Genomic DNA, 22,063 nt, shown 5'->3' with positions numbered 1-22,063 from the left:
GACTCCAGGCAGGGTCTGACCAACGCAGAAGAGAGTGCTACTATGAATTCCCTTGATTTGGACACTAGACTTCAGTTGATGCAGCTAGAACAGAATTAGCTTTTTTTGCTGCTGCATCACACTGTTAACTCATGTTAAGCTTGTGGTCCACTAAGACCCCTAATTACTGTGTGCCCTTTAAGAGCTTGTGGTAGAAAATGTAGCTTGCTGGAACTCTGGCAACAGGAAGCTTGGAGAAGTAAAGCAAAGGAGTCCAGGATATTTCCATGTCCCGCAGTCGCCAGCTACTCACTTTCTCCGCCACAAAGTTGACCATTGTGAATCTCACAGTTCATGTTGTCACACTCGCAAAAAGAACCATAGATCTTCTTTTTGGATGCTTCATCGGTGTGGCAAACACACTGGCCACACACACAGTCGCCCAGGCCGGAGCAGGTGACGGAGGCATTGTCCTTGCGGCAACTCTTCTCCAGTTCCTTGCTGGACTTGCCTCCAGTTTGACAATCACAATTCTTTCCAATAAAGCCAGGAAAACAGCTGACATGAGAGAAGAAATGTTCAGAATATAGGAAAGGCTTACTAAGCAATACTTGTTTGTGTTGGAGGGTTGATTTGCCTGAACTTGCACAGATTTATTGTTTTATTGTAATTATAACCCACATTTTCACATTACAGAACCCACGGCAGCCTATTCCCAGAAGGTCACCCATCCAGGCACAGACTAGACCTGAACAATGGTCTGACAGGCCAAATGTGGAGACCTGGGGGCTCTGTCAGCCCTCACCCTAGTCCATTACCCAGAGTGGCTTGAGAATTTGGCAGGAAAAAAAGTCTCAAGGTCATTTTCCCAAATGTCCTCATGCCAAATTCTCAAATTCTCCTTTTCATTCTAGGAAAAATTATACTCAAGCAGTCTGCACACTCTGTGACAACAGATGTTGTTCCCAGACTGCATAAAACTGCAGGTGCAGATGTGGGACATGCATAAGCAATCATTCAGATGGTGATCATGGTTAACCTTTCCCAGTAGGACTGGCATATCCCCTTGTGATTTGGAGGGAGGGTATTGGTGAAGTGGTTTGATTACCTGCAGATTCCACAATCTACTTTCCCATGTCCACTGCAGTCAGAGCTACTTGATATTTCCTCATCACATTCGCAGTTGCATCGACCGCGCATGTGCACAGCAAGGGAGTCTGTGAAACCGAGAGCCCGGATGGTAACCGTTTGGTTGTCAAAGCATTTGGTTGCTGTAACTTTCACCTGGAAAGTAATCTGTAAGAAAACAAAGAACTCCATTAAATATTCTCCATTAAATGTAAAAACCACTAGGAAAGCACGAAGGAGTGCATTTATAAATAAAGGACTAGGGATGCTAACAGTCAGAAGTATGTCAGTGCCAAAAAAGACACTGTTCTTCTGCAAGTAGAATTGCAATGGACCTTCCATGTGTTTGGGCAGTTCCACCCAAACCAGTGAGTGTAAAGTTGCCATGTGGACAGGAAAGGGAAAACTCACCCCCCCTCTTTTCTTGTGGGTGTGTAAACACACGGCCATTAAGTGTGGTTGCTGCCTTCTGCAGACACTCCTCTTCCTAAAATACTATTTGCTTTTTATTTTTTATTTTATTTATGTATGTTGTTTTCAGAGATTTCTATTCATTTATATTACTTAAAGTAGTGTAACCTGTTTTTCTGTGATTGATATGATCGTGATGGTTGAAACAACAACAACAACTTATTGTTTATACCCTGCCCATCTGACTGGGGTGCCCCAGCCACTCTGGGCAACTTCCAATAAATATAAAAACATAATAAAATATCAAACATTTTAAAAAGCTTCCCTATACAGGGCTGCCTTCTGATGTCTTCTAAAAGTCATATAGTTATTTATCTCCTTGACATCTGATGGGAGGATGTTCCACATGGTGGGTGCCACCACCGAGAAGGCCCTCTGCCTGGTTCCCTGTAACTTGGCTTCTCGCAGTGAGGGAACTGCCAGAAGGCCGTCGGTGCTGGACCTCAGTGTCCAGGCTGAACGATGGGGGTGGAGACGCTCCTTCAGGGATACAGGGCCAAGGCGGTTTAAAGCTCAGCATCAACTGTTATGTTTACCAGGGGTTGCTCGTGCGCAAGCAGGGCAAACCTCTCCCTGGCTGGCTGCTAATGTAAACTTTATCTGTCCGGAGAGCCACTTGCCCGTGGCTGCCTCAATCGCTGGCAGAATCCGTGAGTGGGCGTTTCTTAAACTTCTTCCAGCATAAAAGCTCCTTGACGCCCAGTCTCCGCCTTCCCTCTCTGCGCGAAAGTCTTCTGCGCAGAGAGGGCGTGGGCAGCGGAGGACCCCTTCCTTCCCCGCTTGTCCCAGGCAAGGAGTCGTGGGACCGCCTCGCCACATCCGACTCCTGCACCCCCTCTCCACTGGAGCTGCGTTTATTCTCTTCCCCAGAAGAGGAGCTGCTTCTCCCGATCCCTGGAGGCTCTCTATAATCCCTCTGGCTTTTGCTCTCTCCCTCCGGCACTGATGGCAGTTCCCTGACATCCATACTTTGAATTGTGCTTGGAAATGTACTGGGAGCCAATGTAACTCTACATAATGAAATAAAGCCTACATATTGCTTAAAGTAACAGGCTTAACCCAGCTGCAATTTTTAAGGGGTTTGGGAAAGAGAATAAGTGAAGACCCTTCTCACAAGCAGCAGTATTGGAAGAAATGCACACTGCTCTTTTCTCTCCACATACAGAGCAGCAGCAATCAGAACAGCTTTAGATAGAAACAGAAAAGTCTTCTCCTACCTGATCATTTATCTTCACGTTGTCACATTCCCCTCTTGGTTTATCCTTGGTGTGTATTTGGTTAGGGCAGAAGGAATCATACGTGATTTTGATGAAGTTTGGCAAGGGGCCATGGTCCAAAATAATTTTGGAAGACAAACTCTGCAAGGAAATGAGAATAAGGAAGAGGTGAGAATAGGAGCCCAAGTCTCCAGCGAGGGAGAAAAATATGAGAATTAATTGTAACTTCCATTCCCACTGCCTCAGTTCTTCTGTTGGAAAAGATGAGCCTTGAGAGAAGAAGGGAACTAGGGCCAATATCTCTAACGGTTATGCACTTTCTTTATAGAACTGTCAGGTCAACACAGTGATGCTTAAGTGAACATAGAATCATAGAATCATAGAGTTGGAAGAGACCACAAGGGCCATCGAGTCCAACCCCCTGCCAAGCAGGAAACACCATCAGAGCACTCCTGACATAGGGTTGTCAAGCCTCTGCTTAAAGACCTCCAAAGAAGGAGACTCCACCACACTCCTTGGCAGCAAATTCCACATGTTGAAGCAGAGGCAGGCAGAGGCAGAGGCAGGGGTTTTCCTGCAATATAGGCTTGAGAAGAATTTCCCAAGGGACAAAAGGACTATGTCGGGGACATAGCCTACTGACAAGCTAAAAAACCTTTACTACTGGGTGTGTACTGGATAGATGTAACCAAGAGCAGATAACAATATTTGGCCAGTTACAGATAGGTAGCCGTGTTGGTCTGCCATAGTCAAAACAAAACAAATTCCTTCCAGTAGCACCTTAAAGACCAACTAAGTCAGTTCTTGGTATGAGCTTTCGTGTGCATGCACACTTCTTCAGATACACAGTGTATCTGAAGAAGTGTGCATGCACACGAAAGCTCATACCAATATTTGGCCAGTGTGACACTTCCAATGTGCCACAGCAAAGCTGATTAGTGCTTTTAAGAAGCTCAAGCAAGGAAAAGAGAAATGTGTTACTGGGAAAGGAAGTTTAGGATTGGTTCAACAAGGAAATTACAGTGGGATGCAGGTCAACTAGTGTTAAGCTTTGAGAAAGTGAATTTGATCACTTGTTCATGCTAATCAAGACCCTGCCCTTATAAACAGGCAACTCACAAAAATATGGTTTACAGCGAAGAAAGGAAGAAAGCATTTGCAACTGCTCAAATGACCTCCTCCTGTTTCTGGTTTAATAGTAGGAAAGCATGTTAATTGTTGACCATTTTCTCCCTCAGCTTCCACTATGGCTGCTTTTTCTTTTGTTTCATTTCTTTTTTAGGCTTGGTGGGTGCTTTAATCAGGGAAGCTTTATAAAGGGGAGATGGAGAAAGGAAGGGGAAAAGGTGGAGCAGGGTGGGGGGCAGCTATCCCCTGAAAACTGATTTGGAAATCTGAACCAAATCTGCATAATTTTGAGAAAGTTACACAAACATGCTTCATGTCAACAAAGTGCAAAGTCTGGCAAAGTCTGGCTGGCTGAAATATATACTGTAAAGGATTAAAATGATAATATCAGTAACACTTACATCATAGGCACGCTGGATGAGTTGGATGATATTATTTGAGTCTTCCTGCAGCTCTCCCACAGCAGATTTGGGAATCATCTCACTGAGTTTCTATCAACAAAGAACAAATGAATTGAAAGCATTGTCTCACTCTATTAAATAGAATGCCAACCAGATTATAATGCAAGAGCAAAGCAGTAAATATCTGTAGTCCTAATTGTTCCATGTATATTGCTCAAATTATAGACTTAGGCATTTATTTTATTTTATTTTATTTTATTTATACCCCGCCTTCCCCAGCCAATACCGGGCTCAGGGCGGCTAACATCAGGTATAAAAACAATTGATTAAAATACAATTTAAAAACAAGATTAAAATACTACTTAAAATGCAGCCTCGTTTCTAATTATTATTATTATTATTATTGTTGTTGTTGTTGTTGTTGTTGTTGTTATGTCTAATAATAATAATCTAATAATCATTTTCGCCACAGACATTGTTTACTTAACCTTCTTTACTGCTGGTAGTTTTACTTACCCGATATGTATCAACCATTTTACTGGTAACAGCAAAAATGGGCTGGATATAGTTTTCTTCAAGTTTTTGAACCAACTGACCAACAGATGGATAGTCCTGTGTAACAAAGGAAACAGTATTTAGGGCTCTCTCTCCAAGTTAGTGAAGATCCTGGTGGGATCTTGCAGGCTAGATCTGGCCTGAAAAGAATCCCTCTGGCTCTGCCCCTTCAGTCTGGCCCCTCCCTCCCTGGTTCCTAAGGGCAGGGCCACTGGCATAGTTAAAGCAGAGAGACTGTCAGTCAACTGTGGTCTGACCTCCCATTCTCACAGCAGACAAGCCGCACACACAACTCACTGGTGCTCCATCCCCCAGAGAAACAGAGCAGCGCTCTCAACATGTTGCTCATTCCTGTGCAGCAGAGATTATGAGAGAGGGCACTGATGAAAACAGAAGCAAAGGTGGCAGGGAAACTGCTGGAGGAGCTCAGCCCCATCCTTCTCATCCACTGTGCTCTCGGATTTGTTCCCTGGCACCAAAGGAAGGTGGCTCTCTACAGGAAACAAAGGTATCGCAATTGACGGCTCAGCTTCCCAAGGTCTGGCCTTGAATGCCACAACACGCACACACCAGGTTAACAAACAGCTTGGTTTACAAATCTGTTGAACCTTTAAAACAATAAACGAAACAAAAAACATGGACCCCTTGTCTTTCTGCCTAAGAAAAGAGTTCTTAGAAAATTAAGAGGACTCTTCCTAATATAGGAGTTGTATGGGTTGTCCAGTCGGCTCCAGTCTAAAATCGTAAATCCAGTAAGGTAAAGGTAAAGCGCAGGTCAGTGGCGTAGCGTGGGTTGTCAGCACCTGGGGCAAGGCAAGTAATTTGCGCCCCCTAACCCGTGGATTTGCGCCCCCTAACCCTAACCCCCAGATGTTGCGCCCGGTGCGGCCGGCCCCCCCTGCACCCCCCACGCTACGCCACTGGCGCAGGTACTTCATAAAGTGTGCTGCCTACTCTGTGTACTTACATATTCATTGCTCCTTTTATACATATTTTCCTCCAGGTGGCATTTTCCATCATAAGGGGTTAAGATGGCTCCAAGTTTACCATCCCCAGCAAAATGGAAGCCATCATCTGTCGTATACACCAGTAAGCGTGTTACATTTTTCCAACCAATCTTATCCTGGATTTAAAAAGCAAGCAGATTAAAAAAGCAAACCACGCTGGGTGAAAGATTCCTGCTTTGCAGCGGCTTGGACTAGATGACCCTTGTGGCCCCTTCCAACTCTGCAATTCTAAGATTCTATGATTCTACATAAAATCAGAGCTGAAAGGGACACAATGTCTGTCCAGATCTCAGACCTAAGACAGGATAACCTATGTATACACTAAAATGGCTTTAACAGATTTAAATATCCACCCGTACATTTTGACCTTTATGACCAGTTTGTTCTCCTGTCATTATTTTATGGGACATTTTAATAATGCTGCCACAAAACAGCCACTGTATAATTAATTAACCCATTGTTTCTTGTATTTTGGAGACTAATCAATCTTTATTTTTAGGAAGGTTTGTACAGGCAGATTGTTTTTAGCTTTTGTGCTGTTGTTTTATCTCATTTGTCGTGAGTTTATTTTATTACTCTATTTCATTTTTAATATTTATCTTATCTTATTTATTGTAATATTTTAATTTAATTTGTAACAATACAGCAACAATAATAAAGACCCTGCCTAGAATCTCTCTAGGCCTTCAGCACTGAGCCTAAATACAACGTTAAAAGCAACAGCATATCTTGACAACATTATGATTATCGGGGGGAACTCTCTTCCACTTTGGACAGGAATCCACGGCCCCCCAAATTCAACTTCCTCACTCCCCAAGAGCACTTTGTCATGGTGCCTGTTCCCATATGGTACTCTTACCCCACAGACAGCGGCTTGCATCATGGCGTCGAGTCCTCCCTCTGGTGCGTCAAGATTCCCAGATATATCCTGCTTGCCGACTTCTTCTTTAAACTTCTCTACCCTGTCTGTGAGGCTGAGAACATGCCTGAAAGCAAATGGTGGCTGACATTTGGTCTCCTTGCTTGGACAAGGGTTCTGCAGCTTCTCTGGGTGGGTGTTAACAAAGGGCAACACAGTCTTGTCCACAAAGGCGCCAAACCCTAAGGGAACACAAGGGAAGTGCCGCTGAAAAGAAGGGTCCAAAATGGTTATTGTCACCGAAGATATATAGAGGGAAGAACTCTAAACCACTGAGGGGAATAGGGCAGTCAATATATCCTGCAATTGTTTAAAATAAAGTTAAAGTTAATTAGAGGAATACAAGTGGAAAGAGCTGGGAATACAAAAGGGTTATCATTTGACAACTGAATACAACAGAAGAAATATTAATTCTATTCTTCTCTGACCTTAAAATCTCCAACCCCCCTGAAAGAGCTAGATCTTTTTCTTTACATGCTGCTTGTCACCCAAATGAGAATAAATGTCATATTTTTCCTTCCTATGGTTCAGATCTCGACTGTTGGTATCTTTTCTTCAAGAAAGGGCTCATCCATAGTTCCACTTGTTTCTTGCCTAAAAAGCAATGATCTGAGCAGTTTCCCGCTTGCCCCACGCTTTCAAAGCATGGGTCTGAGTTTGACCTGCTGCTTCCCCCAGGGAAAACTGCTTTTTGTCACTGAATCAGAACAAACAATTGTTTCCAAATTTCTTTTAATTTTCTCTTGAAGCTTCCTGAGAGCCATTCTACGTGGGGGGGGGGGGGGGCTGCCAGAGGGCTTTCTGGGGTCCCTGGCTGGGTGGAATATGACTTGGAAGCGGAGGAAAACCCATCCTGCAGAAACGACGCAGCAGCCTCGATGGACAACTAGATACAGAAACACATCCCTTTCTGAATTATCTTCGGAATAAAATAATTTACAACTTAAGTGAGTTTCTTCGTCTGCCACTGAGAGCTTTTATTAGGTGAGTCAGCTACTTTTTACCACTTAGAAAGAAGGAAGCCGCTAAGTGTAGAATGAAGGCAAAAGGCTTGATTTATGCTCTGAGATAACAAAAGTTTAAACGAACAAAGGAGTTTCTGTGCTATGTTTAAGTGCATTATTTTATTATTAAGCAGAATTAGTATTATTATATTATGACAAAAATGTGCATAAGAATATAAAATCTACTTTGGCAGTTGATACTTCCTCCATGGGAATGTTTTTTTTTTCTTATTAAATGAGCTAAGCTTACTGGTACTGCTGTCAAAACAAGGTATCTAGAGGAGTTGTGCTGCTGCTGAAGTTTCTACAGCAACAGTTATAATAAACATTTTATTATTTCTACTCCACCCCCAATAAAGAGACAGATGTGCTAACATTCTTAAAAAGCAAAGTAGAAAACAGAGGGGGTGGGATTAAAACACTCCCAACACAGCATGTTGGGTACCAGGAAAAGGGCAGCAGAGGAAAGAAAGGCATCTTTAGATACCTAGCAGATGATGGTAGAACAAACAATATCGCTTGAATTAAAGATTAATGAAATTAAAAATGATTTGGACACTTTGGATTATGGAATAGACAAAATATCGGAAAACTAGAAGGAACAGTTAATAAAACAGAAGAATCCTATACACTAACATTTGGATAAATGAGGCAAATAAATGAAACAAAGCAATTAAGGGTAGATCTACGCACAGGGGAAAAACGCTATAAATAAGTCAGAAATCATATCGTTATAACAAAAAAAACCTATTGAAAATTACGTATAAAATTTTCCTGCTCTCTGGTGTTGCATGTTTATAATGCATTCAAATAATTGTTTCTTTGCTAATATAAAGGTAAAGGGACCCCTGACCATTAGCTCCAGTTGTGGCTGACTCTTGGGTTGCGGCGCTCACCTCGCTTTATTGGCCGAGGGAGCCGCTGAGTCCTAAATCATGTTTCATTTTGCCTATTACTGTATTTTTTGCACCATAACACTCACTTTTTTCCTCCTAGAAAGTAAGGGGAAATGTCTGTGCGTAGGGAATGCCTACGGGTGGCAGGGGGGATCTGCTGCAGTCGTGAGCAGAGGATCCATGGTTCCCCTTCCTTCCCTCCTCTGTGGCTCACTTTGAAACAGCAAAGCGGGAGAAGAGCCGCTGAGTGGGGAGAAGAGAGGGACAGAGAGCCTGCTTCTTTAAAGGAGCAAAGAACAAGAGGAGAGGAGCCGCTTACACGAGTGTAAACGGCTCCTGTCCGGTTGGTTCCTTAAAGCAAGCAGGCTCTCTGTCCCTCTCTCCTCCCCACTCAGCTCGCTAAATAGCAGCAAAATTTTCAGCTCACTAAGCCGGGGATGAGCGGGGAGGAGGGAGAAAAGCAGAGCCTGCTTGCTTTAAAGGAGCAAAGCGGGAGAGGAGAGGAGCCTTCTCCCCTTAAACCCCTCTTCTGCATTATTAGCAGCATCCTTCTCCACCCACCCCAGGCGTGTTCCTTCTCCCCTTAAACCCCTCTTCTGCATTATTAGCAGCATCCTTCTCCACACACCCCACGCGTGCTCCTTGTCCCTTGAGTGCTTTTCCTTCCCTCAGGAATCCTCAGGATTTTTGCATTGGGCTACTCCAAACTCACTGTCAGATCACATGTCTGTGGCCACAGCATGAACCACAAAAATCATACACCCACTGTTTTGTTTAGAATATTTTTTTTCTTGTTTTCCTCTTCTAAAAACTACGTGCGTGTTATGGTCGGGTGCGTGTTATAGAGTGAAAAATACGGTATCTTCTATCCACTGTGTGAAGTAGCAGCAGAAGTTCCATATTGACAGTGCCATCAGTGCAAAAATAATTTCACTAAATCTCAGTAAATCTGTATTTGATATGGAAGAGTTGTGCTCTGTGTAGTTCTACTCTTTTGAATTAAAACGATCCTAGATGCTAATTTTGTTAGTACCAGGAGAAAAATGGATTAATCAGAAATGTACGCACCTATTCGAGCATGTTTGGTAATACTTTTGAGAGCATTCAGCAGGTCTCCTCCTAGCTTCTTCACATTTTCCAGATCATCATTCATAGAGTATGAGAGGTCCATCAAATAGTAAAGATCTATAGGGTAGTCTTCCCCACGGCGGAATGTCACATTAAAAACAGCAGGTAGATCTGTTAGCAAAAGGGGAAAGAATGAGCATTTGCCCTAATCCTGCCACCCTCAAAGTCTGAGAGCATCCTCTATGGCGGGGGGCCCTCTGGTCTGAGGGCCTTAATTAGGCTCCCAAGGCAGTTTTGGTCAAGCCATGCCCACCTGCATATACATATAGATATAGGCAACTCCCCGTTTGCACGGAGGTTGTATTCCGGGTCATTGTGCATGTCAGTGGTTGCATGTAAGCTTGTTCCATTCCTGCCCCTGTGGGGCAAGTAAAGCTGGGATCAAATGTGGGAGGGGGTTCATACACTGTGGGAAGCACCTAACAGGCACCAACACTCAGCTGACAGTTGTGGCTTCTGTGCACAGCGCAATGCAAGCCCTGAAGATCATCAAGACTTGCATAGCGCTGTGAACACATGCCCTGATGATAAGGTGATCAATGGGATGGGGGTGTTTGTGCCCAGTGCCATGCAAAAAAAGTCACCTGATATATTTATGCTGCCAGGTGATTGACAGGTGGGCAACTCTACCCATCTGTCAAAGTTGCTCTGCAGGTGGTGGAGGAGACAAGTATCTAACTCTACAAAAGGCATTTGAGATTTACTACATCCACTTCCGGTGCTCTCCACCATGATGAAGGTAGTTCCCACATTAGCAGAACCCGTTCGCGGAACATAAACAAAGACTAATTTGAGGATAATTGTCCTTGCAAGCCCCTCCCCCTCTGGTCGGGGGGGGGGGTGAGCTTCACTCACAGATCATCTGATACCTGGCTCCCATCCTGAAATGGAAGGTGGGAGGCGCTGAGTGCAAAGCATTTTGCGTATCGGAAACCCTCCAATGCAGTCATTATGAGCGGAGGATCTTCTGTATCTTAGAAAGAAAAATTTGGATCTTATTTACAGACATGTGCTGGACTAATGGAACAAGATAACCTCCTAAATGAATCAGCCACTGAGCAGCAACGTTTTGGTTTGGAAAGAAGATATTCTTCGTAGTGAACTGAGGTGTGTTGGGGGAGGGGAACCGTTACCCTTTCTTAATATATTATGTTTGCTGCTTTGATGATTCGGCAAACCTCCCCCCGAATGCTAATGGATTGAAAAAAGGCAGCAGGAGATCAATGAGAACAAGATAATATTTATGGATTATTACAAAAATAGGACACTGTGAGAATATGTTATGATGTAAAGCTTCACTGAACTGCAATTAAGATGCCTTTTGAAGATCTACCACAGCTCTGGTGGGACGCCATATCGTTAACAGCTGAGCGATGGATGGGAAAGAATAGTTGGAGACCTGCCAAGGTCTATGGTGGGACACCAGTCTTTTTTTATTTATTTTTAGACTTCGACAAACAAAAATGGCATGTATGACGCAGTGAAAATTAGCCCTTGAGAGCAGAGCAGTGAGATCAAGAGATGCCGTATATGATGGATTACAACAGGAAGAATGAAGAAATGAAAAGAAAATAAACATCTCACACAGGAAATTCACGGAATGCAAACTCCTCTTGCAGAAGTAAAATTTATTAAATAAGTACTTATGAATGAAAGTCAAGAAATCATTGACTGTTAAATTAAGGATTAAGATCAGAATTGTTGTAATTGGATTAATCAAGATCAAGGAAGCAGGAAGAAATAAGAACTATGTACCCTGAAACTCAACACATGGAAAGGCACTAAAAATTGTTTAATTTGATATTTGAATAATTGGCCTTCTGATTGTATTGTAATTTGGTATTGTCATAATGCAGCTTTTATTGGATTATGATAATTGAAAATTAATAAAAATGATTATACAAAAAAAAGAGAGTTTTACTACATCCTGACTGTTATGGAAGAAAATATCAAAGCTAAAGATCGCAGGAAGCATATCAAAATGCCAGCGTATTTCAACCTGCACCAGTACTACTCTCAATGCAAATAATTAAGTACTAGGTATTATCCTGTGGTCCTCCAAAGTCTGTTGGACTTCAATTCCCAGCAGCACAGCCACCCTAACCAAGTGGTTCAGCAACTTCAGAAGAACAACAAGCACCCACCCCACCTAGAAAATTGTAAAACATTTCAGTTTGTCCTGGAACTAACTTTTGAGGGCAAGACGCAGAAGTTCTTGTTGTGCCAAGATTACAAAGCTCCTCTCATACTTAGAAGTACAGACAACAACCAACTGGCATGCAACTGTGTGTATCACACTGAACCCAGAAGTGACTTAAAAATGGCAAAAACAGCCCCCAAAGAGCCCAGAAAGGGCAAAAGATGGTGTGAAAACAATGCCTATCAGTCCCATGAGCCTCTGCAAGTGCAATTCCAGAAGCCCTTGCACCGACCGTTAAGGCCTGTGGAGAGTTGGGAGGTTGAGCAAGGAGGTTTGGTGCGAGTGATTGTGGTGGAGTTTGGCGTCTGGTAAGTACTGTTGGTTGTTGTTTTTTACTGTTCTTTCAAGAGTTTCCAGAGGTTTTGAGGGTGTCTGCAGGCTGTTCCAATGGCGTTGATTGCACTTAAATGCATGGTGTGATTGCACTTAAATGCATGGTGTGATTGCACTTAAATGCATGGTGTGATTGCACTTAAATGTGGTGTGATTGCACTTAAATGCATGGTGGCTTGGAACACAGCCCCTGCATAAATGGGGAGTTGCCTGTAGTGTTGGGTAAACTCTCCAAGGTATAGCATGATGGGGTGCAATGTTCCACAGGAAACGTAGTACTTTCAGTGGCTTTTGTAACTGAAAGAGCCCCTGAAAGAACTACCCCTCTCAACCTATCACTCAGGATGACAGAGCTTTTGGGGAGGGGGCCCCCTCTGCTGTCTCTCCTTCCATCACTCCTGCGTTCTGCCTATTCACCAAGGTGAAATGCAATATTGAGGGCTGGCAGGTGGGGAAGGGGATTTCCTCTGAGCATTCATATTCTGAGGCAGCGTTTGGGAGACACACTTCCCATTTTGAGTTGGGTCTTTGGAACCACCTAGGGCTCATTTCCAAGTCAGGCTCAGATAATCTCTCACAACATCCATACTTAGAAGTGAACAAGGTGTGGCACACACTCGATATTTGATGTTTATTTCTGCATACTGCTTTTTGTTCTTTCAAGCTTTAATAAAAATTCAAATACAAGAAAAAAACAGAAAAAGAAGTGAACAAGGTGCATGTGTATAACAACACGGGTGACATATATTTCTCTGGATGTTCAGCATCTACATCTTACCTCTGCTTATTTGTTTCGGGCACTTTATAACTAGTTCTTCAGCCAAAGGCTCCCAAAGAGGCATTATAGAATTTAAACAATCAAATCCAACACTTAAAACCAGGCATAAGGTACTTCCCCACCTTCCAAGAATTCGAGAACTATTTATATACCTGTACAAAGGAAGTCACACCTGTTCTTTGCCCTGTCACTATAATCACCCCATTCATCCACTACTAGACATTTGTCTAGTAATTACTCAGAGTAGTACCTTGTCTTAGCTGCAGGTGCACATTCTCAGGCTGGATTTGCCTCATCTGACTTGCTGGTGGACCCGACTGGGCAAAGCTTTCTGGAAAAATTATGTCATCCCCACATCCCCTCTGCCGGAGTTGTTCCCTGGTGTCACAGCGACTGGAATCTTGTTCTCCTACTTTTGTGAAATCCTATATTTCATAAAAATAAAAAAGAACAAATGGTCAGTATGTTTCAGAAATAAGTCTGATACATTTTGGACAACAGAGGAAGAACAATAGCTCCAAAAACAAGCTTTGCCTGCAGAACTTCCAATGTCCAGTGTCTCTAGTTAAAAGGATATCTAGCTACAGGGCTGAGAATACCTTTGCCTGAGCTGGTGGCCATTTATAACTAGTTCTTCAGCCAAAGGCTCCCAAAGAGCCTGTCTACAGACAGTCAGAATAGAATTCAGGAGCTTAAAACATTACTCTTCTAAAGGATTGTACTGGAAAGGCATTCATGGGACTTCCATATGGCAGTCTGTTGTGGAATTGGTCTAACATTGCTCATGCTTACAAGTTTTTTGTCATAGTATTCATGTATGATGTTATTGAAATACTAGTCTGTACTAGTCTGTACTTTTCTTACATTTCAACCATATTTCCCGTTGCCATGGAAGTCAATAAGGGGAGTCCAAATGGCCAAAATATTGTGAAATTTTAGAACAGGAGGGAAACAAGTGGAAATTGCAGAGTTTTGAGAATTTAAAAGACAAAGTGCGTGACTGGCTTCATTATTATCAAATATTGGAGGTTTATAAGTTGGATAGGAAAATTGGTTTCCAGGTGGAAAAATCAAAACTGGAAACAGAGTTGTTAGAATCCAAAACTAAGAATTTGTCAAAAATGTATAACTTGCTGCTGAAATGGAATACGCAGGATGAAACAGTTAAATCAGCTATGATTAAGTGGGCACAAGATATTGGTCATAACATTATGTTTGCTGACTGGGAAAGGTTGTGGACCACAGGCATGAAATTCACGGCATGTAATGCCTTGAGAGAGAATATTATGAAAATGATTTATAGGTGGTACATGACCCCAGTCAAGCTTGCAAAAATTTACCACTTATCAGATAATAAATGTAGGAAATGTAAGGAAAATGAAGGTACATTCTTTCACCTCTGGTGGACATGCCCAAGGATTAAGGCTTTCTGGGAAATGATATATAATGAAATGAAAAAGGTATTCAAATATACCTTCTTGAAGAAACCAGAGGCCTTCCTCCTGGGTATGGTTAGCCATGTGGTGTTAAAGAAGGACAGAACTTTTTTTATGTACGCCACAACAGCAGCAAGGATTCTAATCGCAAAATATTGGAAGACACCAGATCTACCCACTCTGGAAGAATGGCAGATGAAGATGATTGACTACATGGGACTGGCGGAGATGACTGGCAGAATCCGAAACCAGGAGAAAGAGACAGTGGAAGAAGATTGGAAGAAATTTAAAGACTATTTAAGCAAACATTATAATATTAATGAAGGCTAGAATCGACATGAGTTTTAAAAGTTTGTGGTTTTTCAGGGACGTTGATTAAGGAAAAAGAACAGAATTATTAAAAATAATGGGAAATAAGGGAATGGAATTGCTGATTAGATAAATGGAATTAGAATACAGAAGGGGGAGGTGTGAGGAGGTCGAGGAAATTAGGTTTCAGAAATAAGATTTGAAATTATACATGTTTCTAGTATTGTGTCTGTGTATGTTTGTATTGTTGTTTGTGTTTATATGTCTTAATTTGGAAACTTCAATAAATATCATTTAAAAAAAAAAGGAAGTCAATAAGGGGACTTTCAGGGAGGAAAGATGGCGGACTAGACTTTTATTGTCAACATACAGTGGTACCTCCGTTTACAAACTTAATTCATTCCGGAAGCCCGTTCTTACACCGAAAGCGTTCTTAAACTGAGGTGTACTTTCCCCAATGAGGCCTCCCGCTGCTGGTGCCCTTCCACCAGTCGGCTTCTGTTCGTCTTCCGGGGCAAAGTTTGCTAGCCGGAACACCCACTTCCAGTTTTGCATAATATCTGCTCTTGTGCACTACTTTTGGGTGTTCCCAGGTACGGAAATACATGCCTGGCTGGCCAGATAGGAGGAGGATGGATGGATGGATGGGAGAGGGACAAAAGAAAGAAGAATCCCCAGAGCACAAGCTGCATCCATTCGTGTCGACAGCGAGTGCCTGAAGAGCAACTAATGCCCATAATGGAGGAGGCTAACAGGGCCATCATGCGCAGCTAAGAACCAGACCTGAGGGACCTGTGTGTGATATCAAGCCTCCACCTTGAAATAGACTCAGGAAACTCCCCTCTCAGATTTGACCCATGACCTGTGGCTAAAAGATCAAAGTGATAGGAACCATGAATTGTGAAGTTACCTACAATCAATGCCACTTCTCATTATTTGCTTTCAATGTTTTATTTGAAACATTATTAATTTATCCCACCTAATCTGCACGCTTCAAGCACGGATCTAAGAGACCTAAGTTTTATTGTGTTGGTTTTGAATTTGGGTTTAAGTTTATTGTGCCATTAAGTTTATTGTGGTTTTGTGTGGTTTTATTATTTTTATTTTTGTTGAGAGAAATCCTAACAAATGTTGCTGGCTTCCATCCTCCTGATAGCAAAGTCAATGCTGTCCAGTCAATCTCTTGGGCCACATTTTAGCACTGCACAGGGTACCACTGAAATTTGAGACCCACGGATCTGCCCCCAAATAGGGAAAGGGGTGCCATGAAGCTGGAGATCTAGAAGAGCAGAGCATTCACCATTTTGAAAACAGCAGATTCTGTTTATTATTTTTAGGACAGTGACATTGGGCCTGCCCAAAAAGCAAAACTTGAAATGGACATCCACTATCCAAAACAAAAAAAAGTTTCATTATCTTTATACCAAAAGGTATCATTCAGAGTGAAAAGGTTCAGAGGAAAAATTATTTGACGGAACATAATAATATGCGTGAAAAACAAGAGATGGAAAACTTACCCGCTTCTTACACCAGGCGCATCCCGGGCCAGACTGGATGCAGTCCTGACATGTTTTCACATTGTATTTGGTGCACTCAAGAGACAGCACTTAGGAAGAACAGGGCAGGTGGAATTAACATGAGGAAAAACTACACATAATATGAAGCTAAAACTTACCGCAAATTGAGTACATGGCAAACTATGTAGAAGGTTGATATATGAATATGCTGATGCAATATTAAAACAGAGACAAAAACAATCTCAAGACTCTACTTCAATATTAATTGTTGAGAAGGGGCTGCATTATCTGGCACTTAAGTTAAAAACCTATCAACAGCCTGGATTCAGAAGGACACGCAGGGCTTGTCCACACTTCGCTTGTCCCACACCTACAAAGCTTGCGCTTTTCTGCCTGTCCTGTGCTTTCTAGGCATGGGTCTGAGTGGGTTTTCCTTTGCCTCACTGCTTTCCCCAGGAAAACCTGCTCTTTACTGCTGAATTGGACCAAACAGTGGTTGGCATCCGTCTCTCATGAGTGCAACTCCGGGGGTGAAGTCAAACCACTGCATTAGCAGCAGTGAGGTGACCTCCCCAGGGCACAAGCCTGGGCAGGGTGGATGGAGGTCCTGGGCTGCCCAGACGACTCCTGTGGAAAGGATGATGGCCAACTGACCAGTGGCGTAGCGTGGGTTGTCAGCACCCGGGGCAAGGCAAGTAATTTGCGCCCCCTAACCCGTGGATTTGCGCCCCCTAACCCGTGGATTTGCCCTAACCCCAGATGTTGCGCCCGGTGCGGCCGGCCCCCCCTGCACCCCCCACGCTACGCCACTGCAACTGACTGTCTCCATCAGCCGCTGGCTGGCCAAGACAGTTGTGTGGCGTTCTGGTTGATGTTTGCTCCAGTTCATCTGTAAAGAGCAGGCTTATCTGGGGGAAAGCGAAGGGACAAGTGGATGAGTCCTCCCTGTGAGGAATATGTCTGTTGGACAGGATTTCACAGCTATTTTATTATTAAGATTACTTATATCATGCATCTTCAACCACACAGGCCCACAAAGCTGAAGTGAATATGATACAATATAATACAACATTAAAATAACCCATTAAAAGTTTTACCTCAACAAGAGATACAAAAAGAAGCACCATACATCATCCCCCAGCAAAATCACAAACAGGTTAAGAGCGAGGCAACACAGCAAAGCTTGTGGTGTGTGTGTGTGAGAGAGAGAGAGAGAGAGAGAACGAGAAAGAGAGAGGTATATATATACAGTGGTGCCCCGCAAGACGAATGCCTCGCAAGACGAAAAACTCGCTAGACGAAAGGGTTTCCCGTTTTTCGAGGTGCTTCGCAAGACGAATTTCCCTATGGGCTTGATTCGCAAGACGAAAACGTCTTGCGAGTTTGCTTTCTTTTTTCGTAAAACCGTTAATACCCGGGAATCCGCGCTCCACAAGATGAAAAAATCGCAAGACGAAGCGACTCGCGGAACAAATTATTTTCGTCTTGCGAGGCACCACTGTATTATATATATCCACCCCCGCAAAGATACAGAGTGCTGAAATCCCAGGACAAGGAATCCCATGGTCTGGGCACTGTTATTAAAAATGCCCAGACATGCACCCGCAGTTTCCAGGCTTCACAGTGTAGCCAGGAGTACAAAATATCTCAGCAAGTGAGGATGTTGAAGGGATCCTTCTGATATTGAGGCTCCAAGCTATAAGCAGCTATCGGATGAAAGCAGCACCTTGAGCCGGGCATTACAACCAGCATCTTGCTGCTGCTTCCTGTAGTAACTCCAGTCTCCAGACGCCCTTCAAGGACAGGCTTACATTCTGTCGCTGTTAGGAAGAATGGTGCCACATCCACCTTGTTTTTCACAAACTCTTTGGGCTGCACTTTGTTGCAGATTGGGGCAGAAGAATTGACTGTACCTTCTCTTACAAACCATTTGTGTGCCTGATCCATTGTCCTCAGGCAAACAGTCCTGGTGGCTGCTGCTTCAGTTTCATAGCTATCAGCACCGCAGACCCAAAGCCTGAGTGTCCTGCACCTTTTCACTTGCACAGACAGTTATTAAAGTAACCAGCAGTTATTTTAATATGTTTTGCTTGTATTGCCCCCTCTCAATGGCCCATGTTTTAGCAATATGGTGTGGTAGATAGCACCTATCGGTAAAATGAACATGTGATCCTGTAGCTCAGATAAGCGCCTCTTGCACAGGAAAACACCACCGACTTGGGATACCGATTAACAAGATTTCCCACTGAAGATAGGATAATGGGCACAATCCAACAGAAGGCTGAGCCTACTTAAGCCCACTTTGTTCAAGGCCCTTACAGGCTTAGCTCTACAGGGAGAGGGTGGTCATTACACCGCTACAAATGCAGATAAAGCTGATGCAGCACTACTTCCACCTAATAGTGGCAAGTACCTGATGTCAGAATCAGCAGTCCAGCGCCAGACAGCAGAAGGAAGCGCTCGTGAAGCATCTCCTGTGAAATTGAAATAATATACCATGAAATGACTACGCTAAAAGACTATAAGGTGACTTTGTTTGTTTGTTGACATTATATTATGCATTTCCTCCTGAAAGAGCCCAGGATCACACTTCAAAACGACCTGGACAGATTAGAGAACTGGGCCAAAACAAACAAGATGAATTTTAACAGGGAGAAATGTAAAGTATTGCACTTGGGCAAAAAAAATGAGAGGCACAAATACAAGATGGGGGACACCTGGCTTGAGAGCAGTACATGTGAAAAGGATCTAGGAGTCTTGGTTGACCACAAACTTGACATGAGCCAACAGTGTGACGCGGCAGCTAAAAAAGCCAATGCAATTCTGGGCTGCATCAATAGGAGTATAGCATCTAGATCAAGGGAAGTAATAGTGCCACTGTATTCTGCTCTGGTCAGACCTCACCTGGAGTACTGTGTCCAGTTCTGGGCACCACAGTTCAAGAAGGACACTGACAAACTGGAACGGGTCCAGAGGAGGGCAACCAAAATGGTTAAAGGCCTGGAAACGATGCCTTATGAGGAACGGCTAAGGGAGCTGGGCATGTTTAGCCTGGAGAAGAGGAGGTGAAGGGGTGATATGATAGCCATGTTCAAATATATAAAAGGATGTCACATAGAGGAGGGAGAAAGGTTGTTTTCTGCTGCTCCAGAGAAGCAGACACGGAGCAATGGTTCCAAAATACAAGAAAGAAGATTCCACCTAAACATTAGGAAGAACTTCCTGACAGTAAGCTGTTTGACAGTGGAATTTGCTGCCAAGGAGTGTGGTGGAGTCTCCTTCTTTGGAGGTCTTTAAGCAGAGGCTTGACAACCATATGTCAGGAGTGCTCTGTTTCCTGCTTGGCAGGGGGTTGGACTCGATGGCCCTTGTGGTCTCTTCCAACTCTATGATTCTATGATTCTATTCTATGATTATAGGGCAGCAAACCTATCTTACAATCTTTTTTAATTAAAAAAACCCAATCAAAAATACTTTAGTTAAAACAATCTAAATATAATTACAGTTTAAAACATCTCAAAGCATTTACAGTTAAAAACATTATTCCCTCCAATAATCTGAGGCTTTCCATCCAGCAAATGCATGAGTAAACAAGTAAACAAGGATGGCAAAAGTTGCACCTGGGGGGGGATTCCACATCTGGGGAGCCACCACTGAAAAGGCCCCGGTGGCTGCACAACTACCCAGACCTCACCTGTTGATCCTATGGACCAAGACGGTTGATACTTGGTTGGTATGGAGTTGTAGAGTCAAAGAACTTACGAAGGATGCACACAATTTGTGAAGCTCAGTTACAGATGTGATATTTTGGGGTAGGATAGGAAATTTGGGGAGAAAGCAGAAGTATATGCAGCATTTGCTTACAAGTGCATTGACTAACTTAAAATGAAATTTAATTCTGGTATCTCACAACATCGCAGCAAATCATCCTTAAATATCTGCACTGCCTGCCTCACTCCCACCAGGGCCAACTGACACCAACTGCCCTGTGGGGAAAAGGTATTGCTATGGCAATACTGCAATCATTGATTAACTGACGTGTAAGGAAAATTTTGTTTTGTTATGAAATAAGAAGAAGAAGAAGAAGAAGAAGAAGAAGAAGAAGAAGAAGAAGAAGAAGAAGAAGGCAGTTTTATGACAATGAGCATATATCCTGTATTCATCCTGCTTTGCATGCCAGGGTGCTCACATGTCTACCCATTAGTCATTTATTTACCCCACACTTTCAACACAACTCCCGGTCACTTTTCAAACCACAAAAGGTGCTTTAATCCACTTTCAGTGCAGAAAATTAAAGTTCTGTTGTACTTCTGAATCCCTCTGACAAATCAGTGAGTCATTTACAGTTTGGGAAGCAGCTAGCGCAGTGGTTAAAAGAGTGAGCTATATGAGTAAGGCTCTAATCTCCCCTTATCTCTCAGGGTCAGCCCCACCCATCCGCCATGTGGGCAAGTCGACTTGCCTACTTTACAGAGGTACTTGTAAAGATCCCAACAAGAGTGTGAAATGTCAGCCTTTGCAGAGATGAGAATCAAAGAAGATACAGGCAGTCTCCTTCATGTGCTTTTTCCACCTCAGTCACAGCACATATAGGAGGATCCTTTTCAGCCCAGCAGCCTGCAGATGAACACAACTATTTTCAAAGGCAAAATTAGAGAAATTTGTGTGATTTTAAGGATCTGGTCAGCTATCTCCTTTTGCTTTTTTAAATAATGATTACAATCTTGTAAATGGTAGCATAAATTCCACTCTTCTGGGACATATAGCTGTGTTCCCTCTCTACTGTGCCACTTTTTCAAGAAAATCTAATTTGCTTGCATTCACTCAAACAGCAGTTTGAGGCAATGGCATTCTTCTACCCACCTGCAAAGGGAGTCTATAAATCGATTAGGCATGCTATGCATTAAGTGGCTGAATCAGTGACATCACGGATGTTAACTCCCTCCTTCCATGTTCGCATACATTCTCTGGTATTTTTCAAAGGTTTATTCATTTTTAGTTATTTTCAGCCCCACTGACCACATTTTAAAAGTGTTGAATATGAACAAAGCTACCACCTTCCCTGCAGCAATGCCTCACCATTACACAACATTCTAGATGCCTCTCAAAGCCGTAGTCTAGCAAAGTGCATTACTGTACTGATATTTCGACACCCCCCCCCAAGCAACAAAAGGCACTGTTTCCACAAACATAAGCATATTTCTGGCTAGCTGTGTAGCTACAGATCTATGTCACAAAAGTGTGGAAAACTTTTAAGTTCTCCATAATTCTTTATTAGGCAAGGTGTTACACAAGAGGCAGGAGTGGGTGGAGGGGGAGGAAAAATAAAAACCGAAAAAGTTCAGAAATTAAGCTGGCATAGACAGCTCTAAAATACAGAGCTAAGTAAGTTCTTCTCAAGTGCTGCGGAGCTATCATGTTACATGTTTAGGACTCCAGGATGAAGAAGCAATGAGTAATTAAAATATGTTTTGTAAGATCTGTCCCAAATATTAAACCAAAGGTGTGGAAGCTGCAGCCCTCCACATATTGTTAAAATCCAGCTTCTGTTATCTTTCACAACTGATCATGCTGGCTGGGCTAATGGGAGTTGGAATCCAACAACACATATTCCCCATCTCTGTCTACAAGCTTCCTGGAGTAGGCAGGGGGCAGAA

At 43.0% G+C, this 22,063-nt stretch overlaps 1 protein-coding gene across 2 annotated transcripts in view; it reads right to left on the bottom strand.

The window, feature by feature from the left end:
- Window positions 1-22,063, bottom strand: part of ITGB2 (integrin subunit beta 2) — a 39,519-nt gene that overhangs the window by 5,193 nt on the left and 12,263 nt on the right. For both annotated transcript variants that reach the window (XM_081872797.1, XM_081872798.1), the window contains 11 exons: window positions 18,820-18,880; window positions 16,407-16,495; window positions 13,395-13,569; window positions 9,774-9,944; window positions 6,746-6,987; window positions 5,847-6,002; window positions 4,841-4,936; window positions 4,325-4,414; window positions 2,796-2,936; window positions 1,088-1,275; window positions 293-537 (listed from right to left, as the gene is read on the bottom strand). In XM_081872797.1, the coding sequence (XP_081728923.1) occupies window positions 293-537; window positions 1,088-1,275; window positions 2,796-2,936; window positions 4,325-4,414; window positions 4,841-4,936; window positions 5,847-6,002; window positions 6,746-6,987; window positions 9,774-9,944; window positions 13,395-13,569; window positions 16,407-16,495; window positions 18,820-18,877 (1,651 nt within the window). In that variant the 5' untranslated portion in view covers window positions 18,878-18,880. The remainder of the gene's footprint in view (window positions 1-292; window positions 538-1,087; window positions 1,276-2,795; window positions 2,937-4,324; window positions 4,415-4,840; window positions 4,937-5,846; window positions 6,003-6,745; window positions 6,988-9,773; window positions 9,945-13,394; window positions 13,570-16,406; window positions 16,496-18,819; window positions 18,881-22,063) is intronic.

Source organism: Podarcis erhardii (genome assembly GCF_964252035.2).
Source record: "Podarcis erhardii genome assembly, chromosome: 1".
NCBI classification, from domain to species: Eukaryota; Metazoa; Chordata; class Lepidosauria; order Squamata; family Lacertidae; genus Podarcis; species Podarcis erhardii.
Note: the sequence above shows the minus strand (reverse complement) of the source record. Positions and strands in the feature narration are given on the sequence as shown.